Source organism: Ambystoma mexicanum, chromosome 6p (assembly GCF_040938575.1).
Source record: "Ambystoma mexicanum isolate Mex_15411 chromosome 6p, UKY_AmexF1_1, whole genome shotgun sequence".
NCBI lineage: Eukaryota > Metazoa > Chordata > Amphibia > Caudata > Ambystomatidae > Ambystoma > Ambystoma mexicanum.
In genome coordinates, this window is record NC_090935.1 from 800744549 (window position 1) to 800762875 (window position 18327).

General features: G+C 43.7%; 1 protein-coding gene across 2 annotated transcripts in view; it reads left to right on the top strand.

Moving 5' to 3' along the window:
• The window catches only part of RGMB (repulsive guidance molecule BMP co-receptor b), a 65427-nt gene extending 49885 nt beyond the window's left edge, over positions 1-15542 (top strand). For both annotated transcript variants that reach the window (XM_069625452.1, XM_069625453.1), the window contains exon 3: positions 13331-15542. In XM_069625452.1, coding sequence (XP_069481553.1) covers positions 13331-13999 — 669 coding nt within the window. In that variant the 3' untranslated portion in view covers positions 14000-15542. The remainder of the gene's footprint in view (positions 1-13330) is intronic.
• Positions 15543-18327: the final 2785 nt, after the last annotated feature.

Genomic DNA, 18327 nt, shown 5'->3' on the forward strand with positions numbered 1-18327 from the left:
TTTACAATAATTCCTTGCACCTCAGTGTCCTGCAGAAGCAAGGCCACACCAAAGACTTGATATACGATAGCCATCAAGTCTTTGGTGTGGCTTGATGTACGATAGTCACTTATTTTGTTCCTTTCCCTACTCTCCCTCACCTTGTGTAATTTTTCAGCTCTACCAGAAATTTCGTCAGGCCTAGTACGGTAGTCGCCTGTCTGTTCCCATGTCCTTCCATTGCTGCACTATCTGAAATGTCGCTAGGCTGGGTACGATGGTTAATTTCACATTCGTGGTGTTCATGACCTGTAAGAATGTTTTGTATTTTTCCCTTGTTCCCTCCGTTGTTGTGAAGCGCTTTGAAACACATTGTGTATAGGCGCTATATATCGTGTGTAGTCTCAAATTGCCTTCATTCGTGGATTCGATTTTCTGCAGTTCTGGGTCTGCAAAAGATAGTTCTTCCTCTCACGGTAGCATTTTGTTTCAAGCTTCCCCCTAGTTATTTATAAATGCGTTTGTGTATGTATATATGTGTATGTGTATGTATATGTATATATATATATATATTTGTTATCCTTAAATCGGGACCTCATTTATGCATACACATGGCATGTGTTTGTCACAGATGGAACCACATTTTGCAAAGCAATAATTATGAACATTTTGAACTGAGCTGTGCAGCCATTAGGTGGGCTCATCAATCTTATAAGCCATGCTATCCCAGCAGGGTTTTCAGAGGAGACTGGTTTGCAGGTCACCTGAACTGCGAAAGGTAATTCCGCATCATGGCTTTGTTGAATTCTCTGGCCCCGGGGGGTGGGCGTGGGTGGGGGGAGTTACTAATGATTAATCATCTTGTGGAACTGCAGCGAGTCCCGTTCGTCTGAGTGTCCTGACTCCCAAACTGAGGACCAAGTTCAGGACCTCAACGTATTCATAATGAGACGAATGGGATCCTGAAGTTGCTCCAGAAGGATCTCCATTGGAAGTGTGATTTTGTCAGTATCATGGTTTTAATATATTCGCACCAACTGCCGTAAATATTTCCATAAAAGTACCACAGAACCGTAAACCATGGTTCAGCTCTCTATTAATTGGGGCACAAAATGCAAAGTAGGCAAAATACTTCATGTTTGAAATCTACAATCCGGTTGGCTGGTCGAACTACGAAATGTACCTAGAACTGTTGTGAAGTGTAGTCTGTAAAGAAAGGAGTCGGAGCACAGGTTGATGACTGAAGTATAGCAGATCTACAAAATGATATATATATATATATATGAAGAAATATAGTTTAGTCGGTGGTTGGTGTTTGTATTGTATTATTTATACTAATGTTCCAGGTGCTGATTGTATCCATGAAAAAGCTTGGACGGTGGTGCAAATATGGACGGCAGGCCACGCGCAGACTTTTTCTTGCCTGATGCCCAGTAAGGTTCTTTAATTTGGATCCAGACTTTAGGTCTATCCTGTCATTTTTTACAATGCGTAGGACGTATCTATGCATGATATAGAATTTTAATAATTGTAAATTCTGGGTGGGATCGAACTCCCAAGTCGGGCCACGATGAGATGCTCTCCTCTTTCGCTTTGCTTTGGCTATTAAATACACTTTTGGAGATGTATAGACATCTCTGCACTGTGTGCAGGCGGGGCATGAAATTTAGTGCCCACATGAGTTGAACACATTTGCAGAGGACTATCCTGAAAGACCTCAGCTTGGCTCTATTTATCAAAAGAAGTTTTTTTTTTTTTTTTTTTGTTTTTTTTTTGTTAGACGTTGTAATGAATGGCCGATCTTTTCTTTTTTGGTACTCCTTCCCCGAACTCCTAATCTACCCCACGCCTCACTGCATTTGACTACCTCCAATAAACTTACGGTGCAGGGAAAGTGTCTGCATGGTGAAATACCTTGTGCGTTCCGTGTGAAAACTGTGCGCAGCTTTAGGGAACACTTTTACTCAGCCTAATTTGATTTAAAGGCAACATTAGTGGCAGGTGCTGCATGGTGGATGATTAACCTTTGGCGCCCCGCAATAGAGATGAGACTGTGCAGGTGAGCTGGGAAGGCAGATTTAACCATGTGAGCAGGGAGTTTGGGATTGAAAAGAGGGTGTGCTAGTTGTATTTATTTGCCTCTAGATGGTTTAATTTATTCTTAAGGTATTTGTTTTTTTTTCTCCCTTCCTTTCGGCCAATGATGTAATTTTACATGCCGAGAACAAGCTCAGTGTCTTGAATTACTGGGCCGTAATGTGGGGCCCTTGGTAGTAATGGTGAATGGCATCTCAGAAGTGGCATACTGTAGAAGTGCAGGCTGATCTTGGGAGCAAATCTATCCAGATGAAATCCATGCTGCGGCTAGTCCTGTTAATGACTTGATCTAGGCCGCCAGCGAATACTGTGCTTCAATATCAGTTTGTAGGGCTGTATAGCTTCTGCACTTTGCTTTGGAAGCTGGGCATGGGCCATGCTTGGTCTAATCCTGAGACTGTTACTTGGGAGGACATGGTTCTAGTTAAAACAGCATGCTTGAATGGATGCTGGAGGACAGTAGAAAGCTTAATGGGGTCACTTGTAACCAGTCACTGTCCGCTTTGCCTCTGAGGTTCCGCCTGGATAAAAGACCTCGAAGGCTGGCAGTGGGCAGATTGAAAAGGTTGGAGTCGGTTGTGGTGGTGTATGTGAGAAGAAAGCCCAGGCAACACATCCTCGGTTTCCTTTTATGAATTCTTCATAAGGAATCGGATCACTTAACTCTGCCCTGAAAGTGGAGGCATCCAGAGAGGTGGACCGGATGTGGGATAAAAGTACATCTTTACCACGTTTTTGGTGAGCGTGTGCAAGGAATTGGATTGCTGAGGTGGTGGGACAGGCAGGAAGCTGAAAAAACGTTTCAAGAGCCCCCACTTCTAGCTGTTTTGTTCACTGTGTATGACCTGTTAAGGACAGTGTTTGTGTTTGCTTGGCATTTGAGGTTAGTGAAGCTGTGTTGCGGTTTCAATGTATTGTTCTGTATCCATGTTTAAGTAGTTTTGTTTGGTAATAAATGGGCTCTACATTGACTTACTTTCCACCCCTGACTTTGGAGACCGGAAGAACTCTGCATACCCTAGAGTCTGTGGGGGCTTTGTTTGACATGACAAAGTAGTGCAAGCCTCTCCTCATATTGTGGTTCCTCTCCTAACCAGGCAGCAAGAGATTGGTCAACTTCTAACCTAGAATCCTACTCCGGTCACACGAGTTGTGCTGCAAATCTCTGTGGCCCGGGTACTGCCATCCCTACCCTGACTCCATCAAGCAAAATGATTGTTTTGCACTGCAAACACGTGTCCTTGATGGTGCAGATGCTATTCAGTGACCTACTTTTTGTCCTTAACTGTTTTCTTGATTAGCTTAATATTCCCTTAAACTAAATGTCCTACAACTTCCTTTGCTGTAAAGCCAAGTGGCAGCTTGTTTAAATTAGTTGAAGCACTCCAAGGATTGCACTCTGCAAGTCTGTTTTAACCAAATGCCTATCTTTATGCTAGGGTAATGCTGAAGGGCTCACATCCCATAGTCGTCCGGGCCTCTTTTCTGGCCAGGTAGGCAGTTTGTCAATCTTCAAAGAAATGGTGTGATGAGTACATGTGCAGAACTGTGGTCAGTGAGGCTGGAGTGACTTTTTTTAGTGTTTTGATTTTCGCTTGCTACTTTACACCTGCATCTCATTGTGCCCACCGATGCCCATCTTTAGCATACGATTTGTATCCCCTTGTTGTCTGTCGTGTCTACTGGAGAATCAGTTTTCAGGATAGTCACTCATTATACGTTTACAGTGAATGTCGACGGTTATTTATCTAAAAGGGCAGGTTAGTGGTTTTGATTTCATTAAAAAAAAAAGTGATTTGGCTTCAAGAAGTGTTGGACAATATGTTCTACATACATTATTGGTATATGCCTTCAAGAATAGATCACTGAGCTGTAGAGGAGGGCCAGTCGTTGAGATTGCATTAAAGGGTAGTATGAGTGCTGGGTATTCATGTGAATGAATGAGCCCTGCCTGTGAACCTCGGGGAATAGTCAAAGTTTGTTGCAGCCATGTTTGAGGTTGTCATTTGTCTGAGACAAGATTTTGCAGGTGGTGGCACTGTGGTTTGAAGTGAGTTTCATAGGCAAGATGCCGTTCCAAGTTTTAAAGTTGTAGACTGCTTGTTTACAAGCTTTCTCTTTCATTGTTATCTCCAATCTGGGATTGCTTTGAGTAATACAGGACCGAGCAGATTATACTAGTTAATGTGCAGGAAGTTATTATATATTTTTTTTATTGTCGTTCACTGGCCTATGTTGGCACGAAGAGCAGTACTAACACTTTCCCCTCCTCCTATCAACTTTCCCCCTTCCTATCTCCCCATCGCCACCTCTGCTCCTCCCTTTCCTTATCCCATCACATTTCTCTCACCTCTCGTTCCTGTTGTCACCATATCTACAACTTCCGCAAGATCAGGTCCTCCCTCACCTTCCACGCTTCTAAACTCTTAATCTCTTCACACATCTTCTCCCGTCTCTTTTACTGTTCCTCTCTCCTCTTTGGACTCCCTGCCTCTCATCTGACTCCCTCAAGTCTATCTACCACTCCTCTATTCGTACTCTGCCTCCTTGGCCCTCGCGACTCTTATGTCCTCACGTTCCCAACTCGGCTGGCTTCCCTTCCCCTCCCAACTTAAAATTTCAATTACTCTGTTTGGTCTTCAAATCTCTACATGACCTTGCTCCCCCTATCTCTCTTCTCGCCATTCCGCTGACCTCTTTCTACTTACTGTACCCCCGTCTCCTTGTGCTGCTTCTCGCTGCCTCTTTTCAGCTTCTGGCCCCCCTGCATTGGAACTCCTTACCTCTCTCTATCCACTCCACCCACACATACACCTCCTTGAAATCCCTTCTCCTCTCCCCCACTTGACCTCCTACCTTCTTTCCTCCCTTTTCCCCATCCCCATACCTCCCCTTCCTCTCGCAGCCACTCAACATTATATCACATAATTGAATTTGTCCCCTTCCCTTCTCTCCCTTCCTTCTCACTTTTCCCTCCTCTCCAATATCCAAGGAAACCGTTCTACATATTGTTACACTGGTTTGTCTCATGTTTGCTAACTTGCTTCTGCATTATTGTATCTTGTTGTTTTATTGTAAAGCGCTTGGGATTAAAGCGCTATATAAATTAATAAACATAAACATAAACATTGACATCAAGTGGGAGTATACGCTTGTATTGGCTAAGCAGGACTTTGGTGTGCTGCTTTCAAGGGTGGGTGAGGTGGGTATGCCTGGCAAATCTTTCGACCATCCGTTTTTTTAAATATTTCCAGTGTTTTTGTGCTTTATTTTTAAAGATGGGTAAGAGTGAAGATGAAAACCAAATGTTGCCTGGGTATAACTTGTTTTTTTTTAATGGTAACTGTTTGGAACAAAATCGATGTAAGTGGGGTTCAGCTTTGGTAGACTGCTGATATCGAAGTCTGAGCTCGACTAGTTCCCCTCCAACCGGCCATCTCCCTGCAGATTGCCTACATGGAGTACAGATATTAGGTTTATCCTTTGGGACACCATGTCAGTGGTACGGTTGTGGTGCAATCTTGGTTCGGTTTGAATTCAGAGCATATCAAACTAGTAGGCCTGGGTTTCCTTCACTCTTTGGCCTTAGTGCATGAATCACCTGAAAGGCCACTAGGTCTTGGGCTGAAGTAGCCAGAATGAAACCACAATTAGATTTTCATGCTGGCTTCTTCTCCATCTAACTGATTTTATTAAACATTGCCAATGGAGTGGCAGCAGTTTATGAACCTCCAAGTTAGACTAGCCCAGTGGCTCTATTGGAGAGTCGAACATGTGCAGACATTATCCGGGATGTGCTTTCTCTACGAGTTGGAAGTAAGCTGGTAAAAAGTCCAAAGGGACCATTTGTGTTGTATTTTAGTAAATATTTTGTAAACTTTTTATTTTTTTTATTTTCTTACACCAGCAAGGGAAGTTGTATGATGTGCTGATGGAAAATCTGGTTCGAATTAAGGAATGTTAGTTATTCTCTAGATGTGTTTTAATGTTCTTTGGGGCGATCTATTGGTAAGTGGTAGACTTTAGCGACTTCATAATTTTGTACAGAAATTTGCTCTATAAGCATTCCAAGATTCCAAGTTTCGATGTGGGCTAGGACAGCCATGATAAAGGTTAATGTTAATTCTAATGATTACATTTTGGCTATTGCTTGCACTGGGAACGTTGGAATGCTAGGCTTATTTTCAAGTGATCGAATTGCTCCTGCTGTCCATAGCTTCTCCTTTTATAACGAGAATAGGACTTGGGGTTTTACTGGGGCATGGCGGAACCTGGCTGCATTTTGTGAAGTCTGCGTTAATCTGGCGCTTGAAAATCTACTAGCATATCTCCATTGGCAAGGCTATTTTAGGGAGGACGAGTACCATTTGCATGTTACTCCACCTTGCTTGTGAGGTATGGCGATGTTTTAAACTTTTATTGCCTTTTGCTGCAAACACACTTTGTATCACTGACTGGCCTTTGTGTGCTTATGGGATGCACTATGTTAGAGTAAGCACTGGGAATTATTTTCACGTGTCCACCATTGGGAGAGTGCATTTATTTTATGTTGCGTATGTAAACCAGGGTTCGAAATTGCCTGGTGCTGGGAGCTGTTTGGCTCCTGGTTACAGCCAAGGAAAGCCTGGTTACCTTAAAACCAAGAGCTACCTGGAGATACTGCTGACTCCCCGGGCAGGCGGTGCCATAGACACATAGCTGTGTAGGTTTCAGTATGTGTATAGCAGATAATGAAGGACGCACTTCACCATTTAAAGGGCTAATATATAAAGAGAGTTTTGCATCTTATGCAAAAATTACATTTGCTGGTCACCGCTACTTGTTGACCCGGCGTAGCTCCTGCCTAACTGGTGATGCCTGATACCCAAGAGCTGCATTTTTGCTCCTGGTCAACAAAACCTAATTTTGACCCATGTTAACTAAGGAACTGTGCCTGCCAGTCTAGTCGAATTTGTAAGAATTTGCAAGGCCTGATCAATGGCATTCATTGCAAGGTCCAATGTGATGTGTTCAGAGAACCAGGAGGGTGGGCTGTTCAGTTCTTTTAATGGGAGGCTTTGTGGGGATTAGATAGCTGGCCTTGGAAGGCCTAATATTGGGTCTAGTCAAAGTAACTAAATCTTAAGTGTGTTGGCCACATTTACTCCCTAAAAACAAGCTAATGTTCCCAACGAAAAAAAATAGGAAGAAGAAATGCATGCAACAAAAAGTAGGCACTTTATTGCACCAATTTTCTTTTTTACCTAATTTTAGTATCTTCTTTGAGGTAACCTATATTTTATTTTGTCATTGGAATTGGTATTTAACTTTTTTTACTCTCCCCAAAAAAATCGATATACTCTAACCTTAAATAGTCGTCTATAAAATACTCACTCCAAAGTATTGGGGGCCCTGGGGAAATGGTACTGGAAATGTATGTGATGTTAGAGATCATGGTGTCTGGGAGGTTATTTTCAGTTTTGATGCTGATGCTCTGCAAGGTTTATCTGGATTTTTTTTAGAACGTAGTCGCAGTGGTTATACTCTCGTTGCTAATTGCTAGCCAAGAATAAAGTTACTTTGTCCCTAAATTATCCCCATGCACACTGCACATTTCTTACTCCTCGTCAGATAACCACTAGCTATTGACTTGTGGCATGTGCACATTTTAAGGCCTGTGGGGGTTGGTTTAACAAGATGTTCTGATGCTTTGTGACTTGGAAACCTGTAGAAGCAGTAGAGGTAGTGTGCAATATGTGCAATTGAGATCAAGAATGTGAGTCACTCTTCACTTGTTGAGTTACTGATGAATATTTTAAAGGATGAGCTGCTCCTACATCCCATCGCCTTTCTCCATACTGATGGGATTCTGTCCCAAATGCAGCACAGGGAATGGCCTGGAAACACGGCGGAGAGGGGCTATGGCACGAGCCGCCGTTCCCCAGACCCAGGGGCTTGGCCACGACACAATGAGCAGGCTGCTTTCCGCACTGCAGAGTCTTCTGAAAGCAGTGTGCGCGATGAAGCGTGGGTTGCTTGTGCATGCGACAGTTCAGGACCGATCCTGTTCTGAAGCAGAGTTGTGTGATCACATGCACGAGCAACCCACGTTTCAACAAACTGACGATTTCAATAAGTTCGGCATGACCAACGGAATACAGAAACGACCAAAACCTCATACTTGTAGCCGTCCAAACTGCTATAAATGTCTTTTTTCCTTGGGGTAAGTAGTGTGACCAATTATAACTGCAGAGCAGAACTTCCATTATTCGCTCATGTATACACCAGCAAATCGGTGTATACATCTTATTAAAAGAGAGGTTTATGGGTGGTAACTCGTTGAAAAAAACTGTATTTTAAAAGAAGTAAATGGGGTGGAGGGGCCTTGGGTACAAGGTTTGACTAAGGACCATTTTCAGCCCTGTCCGGCCCTCTCCTGGGGAAAGGAACCTGCCCTCCCAGAGTTCCACCAGAGACTGGGGGCGGGGGGGGGGGCATCTGTACACAGGCAGAGCATCGGCTCTATGCGAAGATGGCTGCCGTTGTGATAAGTAATAAAGAACGGCCTCGCTGGCCCATTGGTCCTGCATCTTGATTGGCCTCAACTGGGATCAATCCGAGGTGCTGGCGGGCACTGCCAGTCCCTCTCCAAGGACCCTCACTAAGAATTATATTTTATGTCCCTGGTCAGGCTGCTGGAAGTAAGCCGTTAGCTGGCAATGCAAGACAGTACGTGCTACACTCAAACTTATTGTGCACCATCTCGCTGCACATGTCTCACTCTTTGCCTAATTCCACCCATCCTGCTTATCGACCAATGGTCGATATCGGAAACTCCAAACATAATATCACAGTGCCCAACGTGGTCCCGGTCACAAGAACATCCTGCCCTGTAAAGATAAGAAATGTGTCTCATCGCACACAGCTTTGCACCTCCGGTACGCTGTTAAACCACCCCGACCCACCTCAAATCTTCGCCTCAGTTCACAAGTCACCACCCCTGTGCTTTCCAAGCGCTAGGTTACTCCCCACCATAAAGGCCTGCTCTGACAACTCCCACATTGCGACTGACCTCAGGAAGCACAGAACAGCTGGCTATTGAAGCCTCAAACTGCTGTACCTCAGGCAAATGCCATAGCCTCACAAAGTTGCAGGTGCAGCCAGCCTGCTACAAACGCCATGCTTAATATCCCCCCGCCAGGCCTTGCCTACCACACAACTCTTCCAATAACCCATCTAGTGTGCACCAGGCACTAATGAGCCATCCAACCATCATCCAATAATTTAGCTGTTGACCTTACATTGGTGCTCCTGCATGACCCGACGAGGCTATCGCGCCTAATGCCATTGATGTGAATGCCATTGCAGTACTTGAAACACCAAGTAATCTGGAGCCTGTCCCCAACACAACTGCAGACTCTGGTGCAATACGATGTCTGTTGCTGCATGTACCTCTGAGCCCACTGTCCTAGTAATTAAAGTCCATCAGTGAGCCCGAGTTTACTGCCCCTGCATCTACAACTACTTTGTGTGACTTCCAATTTGTTACATTAACAACTGTAACTGCTTTACAGGATTTGGATTTGGACTGCCACTCATGTTCCTAAGCCTCCCACCGCCATTACGGCAAATGCTATTCTATTATCAGCCTGGGATTGTTTGAGATTATTCAGTCTGCTGTCCCCATCACTGTGAATGCCATTGGTGACCACACTGAGCCTAATCCCTTTGGAAGTGTAAAGACTACTCGTGAGTCTAAGCCTGCTACCCACTGTAACCTCGAATGCTAGGTGCAAATCGAAGCCTGCTGCCCTCACTACTAACCCTGTGGGCAACTGCCTTAGGATCCCTTGTCAGCGCTACTACCTTAGCAAAAACCCCATGTACTAGCTAATCCTACCCCTGCCTTTGGGATGATCCGTAACGCAGACCAATATGTAACTTTGCCCCTTAAACGTGCGCTTATCAATGCTAGATCCTATTTGGCCCACGCCCTTGACTTATCCGATTTCAATACTTCGAACAATCTTGGCCTCATAACCATTACTGAAACGTAGCTGCACGCTGCTGCTGGTCCTGCTCGCTCCCTTGCCATCCCAGACAGCTACACTATTCTTAGGAAAAAGAGAATGATTACCAAAGGGATGAGGAGTGGCAATCATAGCCAAAAATATGCTAGCCATTAGTGATATCCCTACCCAAACCTTCAGGGGAACTGCTTTCAATATGCCTCTGCAACACAGACACAATAACACTTCATTTAATATACAAACGTTCCTGTGCTACCCTTCGAGGAAGACCTCTCTCAGCTCCTTTCACATGACTCCAAACCATTCTCATGGGGGACATAAATCTCAGATCCAACAATCCCAATGACGACAATGCTTGCCTTAGCTAATACTATTGAAGCCTTAGGCTTCACCCAGCGCATCACCTGCCCCACGAATGTTAAAGGTTGCACACTTGACTAGCTAGCTGATAAACTGCAATATCAGCATCTTATCCAACCCGTCCTGGCCATTGTCAGACCATAACGTTCTCATTCACCATCATTAAATCCAAACACACCAGTGTCGCACCTGCAACCGGCTCCTGCCTCTAAAGCAATACCCGCAACATCACCCCTGCTAATATGGTCCCACAACCTCTGACAACCCACACTCTATTGACCGTCCACCATGGTAGAATTATACAGTCAAACTCTATTTGCCATCAACCAGGTAGCCCCCTTGATTAAGCGTAGACCTAAACCAATAGCTCACTTGTACTCCAGGTGCCCCCCCACCCCCCAAACTTGAAGCTCTCCACACGCCTAGAAGCTAGCCGTCGAGACCGTATGGAAAAAGATCCCTCATCTATCAATAAAGAATACTTCACCACCGTCTCCAAAAACTATAAACTTGTCCTCATTCAAACCAAAAGCCTGTTGTACAACAAGAGAACAGCAAATGATAACTCGAGCACGAGAGAGCTCTTCGTAATTCTGCGAGAACTTGAATCACAATCTCCCCCACACCCCTCCAGCCGATAGCCACAAAGACACCAGCTCAAATATCCAAAATGCACTTTGGATAAAATCCACCTACAACAAACTGAAATGGATTCATTAAAAGCTTTCAGAGACACTGGTGTCACCCCGTTTCTTCCCCACAATGCTACCCAGGTTCTATCCCAGAGGTTACAAAAATCATTAGGTTGAAGCCTTATAGATACCATGGGGACATTGGCCCTGCTTTTCTCATGAAAGACTGCGCAGCAGTACTCTCCCCTTTGTATCACATCACTGATCAACTCCTTTACCTCTAGTATCATACCCACTAAGCTAAAAGACACATGGGTCCTCCCACTTCTCAAGAAACCAACACTTCACCCAGACATCTGCACTAACAACCGACCCATCACAACAGTCCCCTTCTTAATAAAATACTACACAAACCGGCATACCTGCAAATTCAAAAGTACCTAGAAGCCAATAACCTACTTGGACTATGCCAATCTGGTTTCCACCCTGGTCACGGAACAGAATCAGCACTCATTGGCTTAAAAATCCCAATGGATGCAATTAAAGACCAAGGCAAAGGCAATCTAGCACTCCTCCTTGACCTATGAACAGCCTTTGACCTGGTGGACCACAATATCCTATGCCAACATCTCTTCAGCTATACACTGCTCCACCAAAGCTACATCCTGGATCGACATTTCTTTCAAACAGAACCTATGAGGCTTTTCTCCACCTCCGCTCTTTCAACCCAACTCATCTCTGTGTTCCCAAAGGTTGTTGGTTCTCCCTGACTCTCTACAATATCTTCACGAAGCCTCTTTGACCTACTTGACACTCTGGGTCCCTCTTAAACTAACTATGTGGACGATACCCAGAGCCTCCTAACCCCATCTGGCACTTGCGTGACTGACTCTAATGCGCTGAATAAAATATATCAAACTATCCAGACCTGGATGTCTCTTCATTCACTCTGCCTAAATGACGAGAAAACTGAGCTGCTCCTTATTGGAATGCAAACTGGCACGGCTACAATTCATTCATCATTGATGGAAACATCATTCCAGTTTCAAAAGATGTAAAAACATTAGGGGTTTACCTAGACGCTGCTCTATCACTAACACGACACATAAACTCATGTCACCTCTGCTGCTGCATATTCATCGAACTGATAAATGCCTGCAGACCATTCTTGTCTACTGACGGCTGCAACACTATTGATAGAGCCCTCATCCTATCCAGATTAGACAATTGCAATCCTCTCCAGATTAGACAATTGCAATGCCCTCTTCACAGGTTCTACCATTCTTACCATCAACAAACTCCAGATTCTATTAAACACACTAGGAGCAGCCCTGAACATTCAGAAAAAATTCCACCTTCTTCTGCTAGACGAAACGCCCACTAGCTACCCATCCACTAACGTATTCTATTCAAATCACTCACGTTGACACACACATGCCAGTCAAATACTGCAACTAGTACTTGTCCAGAGAATTCGCTAAATCTCAAGCGCAGACCCACCTGGACCACCTACTCGCACCTCCTCACGATCCCCATGGTCAAACTGGAAAAAGAAAGGGGCAGCAGCTTCACAATCCTAGCGGATACAGTGGAATGCCTTACTGTTCGCACTAAGATCAGAACCATCCTTCTGGGCCTTCCGCAAAAGCCTCAAAACATGGCTATTCAATCAAGAACTCTAAATCTGCTGTATACTATGTTACAGCCTCTTGACCTACCTGCATGTTAACCAATGTAAACCATGTTCAAATCATTGTTTTCCAACTATTTGGACCACTGTATGATTGTAACCAGCGTCCAGATGCCTTCGGGCTTGGCACGCTTTATAAATACAAATATTCATGGTTATGTCTTTTGCTAATATTTTTACATTTCTTTACCTTCGAACTGTATCAGACCTAAATAATTTTAAACTAAATCAAGACGCTAGAGATGATTAATTTCAGTGTTTATTTGAACACTGTGTGTTGGGATTTAGTCCATTGAAATGTAAACTGAGATATATTCCCCTTGCAATCATTTTCTACTTGGAAGTTTAAGTTGGCAGAAATAGTTTGCTTTTATGGTGGATGATGTGTACATTAACTGGAACACTTCGTAAAATGTGTAATTTGTCCTTGAAGTATGATCTGTGCAGCTAACGTGGTAAAATGCCCCACCCTCTTAAAACATGCCCAGATCACTGTTCCCTTTTAACCTACATAGTAATCTTAACTGACATAACTTTATTTGTGTTTTTTCTTTTCCTTTCAGATTACAATCATCTTCAAATCCTACCAAGACTGTACAGATCAGAAGGTATACTTGGCGGTGACTGATGACTTACCAGCAGCCTTTGTAGATGGCACAACAAATGGGCGTGAGGGTGACTCTAAAAGTTTGCGCATTCTAGAAAAAGTCAGTGGAAGACATGTAGAGATTCATGCAAAGTACATTGGGACCACTGTGTTTGTGCGCCAACTTGGGCGCTACTTAACTTTGGCGATTCGTATGCCTGAAGAACTAGCTATGGCTTACGAAGAAAGCCAAGATCTGCAGCTTTGCATGAATGGTTGCCCCTCGAGTGAACGCATAGATGAACGGGGTAATTTGCCTCTACCTATCAAAGGGCCTCTTCTGCTTCACACAGCCTCCACTCAGACGCAGTCTGTTTACACACTGGAGTCTGCCACCACGAAATGTCTGGAGATTATGAGAGTGAAGGACATCTATTTTTACAGCTGTGTTTTTGATCTACTTACCACTGGAGATGCAAATTTCACTGCAGCTGCTCAGAGTGCTTTGGAGGACATGAAGGTACTGCATCCAAAAAGAGAGCGCTGGCATATTTTCCCAAGTAATGGCTTTGACAGCACTGGTTGCCACCATGCTTTGCCACTGATGTCTCTTGGACTTCTGTACTTTATCCTTGCTTTTTCGTAGGGTTCTTGTTTTGTCTAAAACAAAGTTTATATATATATTGTCATAATATATTGAGTAAAGATAAGAACATATATGTATATACTGTGTATATGATGGGATTGTACATAGTGTCATTGTTATGTATGTTGGATGTAGTATTCTATGATTGTATCAATTTGTTTTGCAGTTTGTGAAATATTTTGTAATGTCCCGGCATCGGGACGTCTTAGAAAGCACTTTATTTTTTTATATACATACAATGTTTGTGTATCTCGGTAATCTGTATAGTTTGTACATAACACTGAGTCACTGCTCGGCCGTGGTGCTCCCTCGGTATTTATATTTTGGTAGGCAGCATCGAGTAGTTAGGAGCTCTTACTTGCAAATGTCCTACCTTTCTAGCCCCAAAATAGCACTCCCAGTATTCAAGTGTTACAGGACAATTTTTTTTTTTTCTTCTGCCTGCTTCAAAAATGTGAATTCTCACTTGTTTTTTTTGTAGTGTTATGGCGACCTTTTTGAGAGCATTTTCCAGGTACTCCACTGAAGACAGTACGCCTGGATGGCGTGAGCTGTGCGGAGTTAGTAGCACTGTACTGTTATAATCTGCTTAGTCCTGTCTTGTTCATTCCCATTTTACTCTCTTTAGGAGCTCCACATTAAATGTACTAAGTCCGTGTCTTTGTAGCTTGAAGCCTTAAATATGCAGATTGCGTTAAAAATACAGCAAGGCATGGCACGAGTTGCCGATAGTATATTTCATGTTTAAATTTCGATTGTTGGCAGCATAAGCTGAACGTTTAACCAAGTGGTATGTTGGGTACCAACACTTTAACGCAGGCAGCCGTGCGTTTCAGCCATTGCAAAAAAAAGTAATACATTAACCTCTGTTTTCATGACCAATCGGTTTAGGCCACCCTGTTTACTGCACGCAGATTACAGAGCTGAAGGTTTCTGCGGCATTGTAATTAATCACTGGCCTTATTACAACTGCAGTAAAGTTCCTGGCCAATTGCTTGTAATATTTATTTGCATCTGGAAATGGAATTGCTGTGCGAGTGTTGCACGATCTGTAAACAGCCTACAGTGGCTTGTGGCACCCCCAAGATTTGAAACTATGCTCTTTCAAAACTAATGAAACCTTCAGATCCATATTGTTTGTTTTCCTGCTGCCTCCAAAAAAGTGTTTCTGCTAAAGCATACCTGTTCTTGATCTGCAATTTCTTTGAGAAAATGTTTCTTGCACGTGTCAAGTCTATGATGGCCAGAAGAACTACAGGTAATGCCAAAAACGTGGCTGTTTTGAAGCAAGTAAATGCTCTTAGATAATAGTCTCCTGGAGGGCAGGAACACGTTTTCCACACAATCTAAAGAAATTGGTGTCCTTTTGCCATGCTTCAAATGTATAATTTATGCTCCAACACAATTTCGCTTTGCAAAAACATGTAAGCTATGAATGTAGGTAGACCTCTGCTTGTATAAATGTGACTGCAGAATGTAAATACGTTAAGTTATTATGCCAGAAGAATAAAGTTACATACCATGTTGTGAGTTTTAAATTGTCCCTTTGGTGGCACCTCGTGGATTTCTTTTTACTTGATACCTTGTGTTTTTTAGACACTATTATATTCAGCACACATTTGCATAAACATGCTTCTACCCATGTGTTTAACCGTCAAGGAAACCTTTATTGCAGGAGCTTCTGTTGGATGATGTACTACCACAAGAATTTATCCCGACTGTGTTTAAAACATTTATTTTTTAAAAACTAAACAAGCATTATGATCGCAGTTCGAAGTCTGCGTGGAGGAGACTATTTGTTTATTCCCTACTGAAAGTACAAAGTCCCTACTGAAAGTACGAAGTAACTTACGTTTTTAAGTTTTGCTGTTCCCAAGATCCAGGCTTGGTCCATTGAACACATTCCTGCATGTTACATTACTCTTGGCAGTGACATACAGACTCATCCCATCAGACTTGCTCTCTGAAGACATTGGAGCAGTTCAGTAAGCCTATAGAGAACTGGAATTGTGGATCCCTAATAATTCACACCACCATCTCCCTCCCACAGAGCACTAGAAATATTTGAACTACTTTGTCTCCTTGTAACTTCTTTTCTGTTTATTGAACTATGTTTGATAGTTGCTTCAACTTGCCATGGGTTTGAGAAACAATCTGACAATGCAAAGGTTGGGGTGATTGGGAAAAGACTGATGCTGACTTGGTTACCCGTTTTTGTGCCTTGTGATGTGATAAAGCTGACTCCTTCCTGTGAAAAGATCCTCTGGGTGAAATTCTGGGCTCTGGCATCTGATGCCTCTTGCAGTAGCTGAGGCGCAAGAGCATTGCTGACAGTGCTTCAAGGTTTAGACTGATGTTGACTGCCAACCTTCCAAGAGCTGTGAAACTGCCTTTACTTCCTACAAGTGTGAAGTGCTTATGTTCTGGGGATGTGAAAATTGTACTCTAAAGAGGTGGGCCACAACGGGGTGGGCTGTACCCAGTCTGACTCCCCTTTTAGGGAGTAGTGACCTGCACAGACAGCCTATATGTACATGCCAATGGTCATAAAAGCCCTGCTCTTTGAAGGGTTAGTCTGGAAATGTAGTACTGAAATGGGACCGAGACCCTTATGCCACACACCAGCTGATCCAAACTGGCCAGGCTGTGTTGCAACTTTGGGAGGTGGAGGGAACCAAGGAATTACTGATGAGTCTGTGACTGAATGCCTATGACCCCCCAGCAAGCACCAAAACCTTCCATTCTGCCAAGTTAGGAGCCATCCTATACCATTGAGGTCGGGCATCCTGACTGTTGGAACACTTGGACAAACCCTGGGGATTTACCAAAGAAGTGGAAACTGTTTGGGGTATTTCCAATACATCACCCCCAGATTCCTAAACCCTTCTTACTTCACTGGAACTCTCACTATCGTAGTGGAAGGCATAGTTTGTGGGCTGAAGCGATGCAGGAAGGTATCTGAGTACTGGGAAGGTCTCTTTGGATCTACTGCGAAACGTGGACACATTAATTTTCAGACGTGATGCAAATGGGGTCTGTTTGGAATGGGCCTAGTCGCTATGCAGTGGAGGGGGGGGGGTAGATTTGCTAGCTAAACATGGCACTTGGACACTCAGTCCCCTACATACAATTTCATAATCGCTAAGAGTGGTTTCTCACTAGTCATTTACTTGTGGTAAGCCTTTGAGACCTCCATCTAAGGAGGTGCAAACTTGTAGGCCACACCTCCAGTCCTTGTGTTCCATGAGGTATCTTTAGTTTCAGTCCACCACCATGCTAGAAGGTTCTGGAAGATTTTATTGTGGTGTGGAGGTTTTGCTGGCAGTAGTACCAAGTATCTTTTGACCAACCCAGCCAAGAGATGTGATCTTGAGCCCCCTTTCTAATAGATCAATTGGACTGCCAATACATTGTCCATCCTGATCCTTGTATTCACATGCTTGGTTGAAAACATTCCTGGATGTTTCACTGCTCTTGGCAGTACCCATTGCAGATTTGTCCAATGGGAAGATGTTGGAGCTGGCCAGTTAACCTAAAGTGAACTGCAGTCCTGGAGAGCACATATTGCAAAGGGCTCTACTGGGAGCTTCAAGCAATTGAATTCCTGGGTTCATTCCTGTGTGAGCCATTTGCCCCCTATTGAGTTGTTGGCACAGTGCGCACATCTGCCTTTTACTTTATTGGATTTATACTGTGCAACCATATACCCATAGGCTTGAGAGTGCGCACAAAAAACACTGGTGAAAAACGCACATTAAAAAGCGCCTGAAGCACAGAAGGACAAAAGAACAAGATGAGCAAACAGAAAAAGAAATTGGGCAAATGGCAGTTTTTTTCTTCTTTTTTTTCCTGAATGTGTCTGTGGACTTCTGTGCTGAGGTCCAGTGGCATGGCATTCCATGCTCTTGGGGCTGCGCTCTGAAACGAGCCCTTAATGACTTTACTGGTGTTACATCTCGGAATAACTAACTGGTCAGCATTATTTGATATATTTTATTTATATCGCGCTCATACACAGGTGTTTCAGAGCGTGACCAGGCAAAGGGAGGGGAATAGTAGAGAGAACAAACAACGATTTTACTAGGCCCATTGACATGGGGAAGGGAAAAGGGGGGAGGGCGGGTGTGTGGGAGGGGGGGAGAAATTGGAAAGTGCAGAGCATAAGAGGGGACAAGATAAAGTAAAATAAATAAATGCAGTGATCAGAAGCAGTGGTAGTGCAGCCTGTGCGGGCCAAGTGCACGATTAGTCAGATAATCCCTATCTGATCAGTGCAGAACAAAGAGTGCGGGGGGGCCTGTATGGGTACAGATACAGGCCCCAGTGCA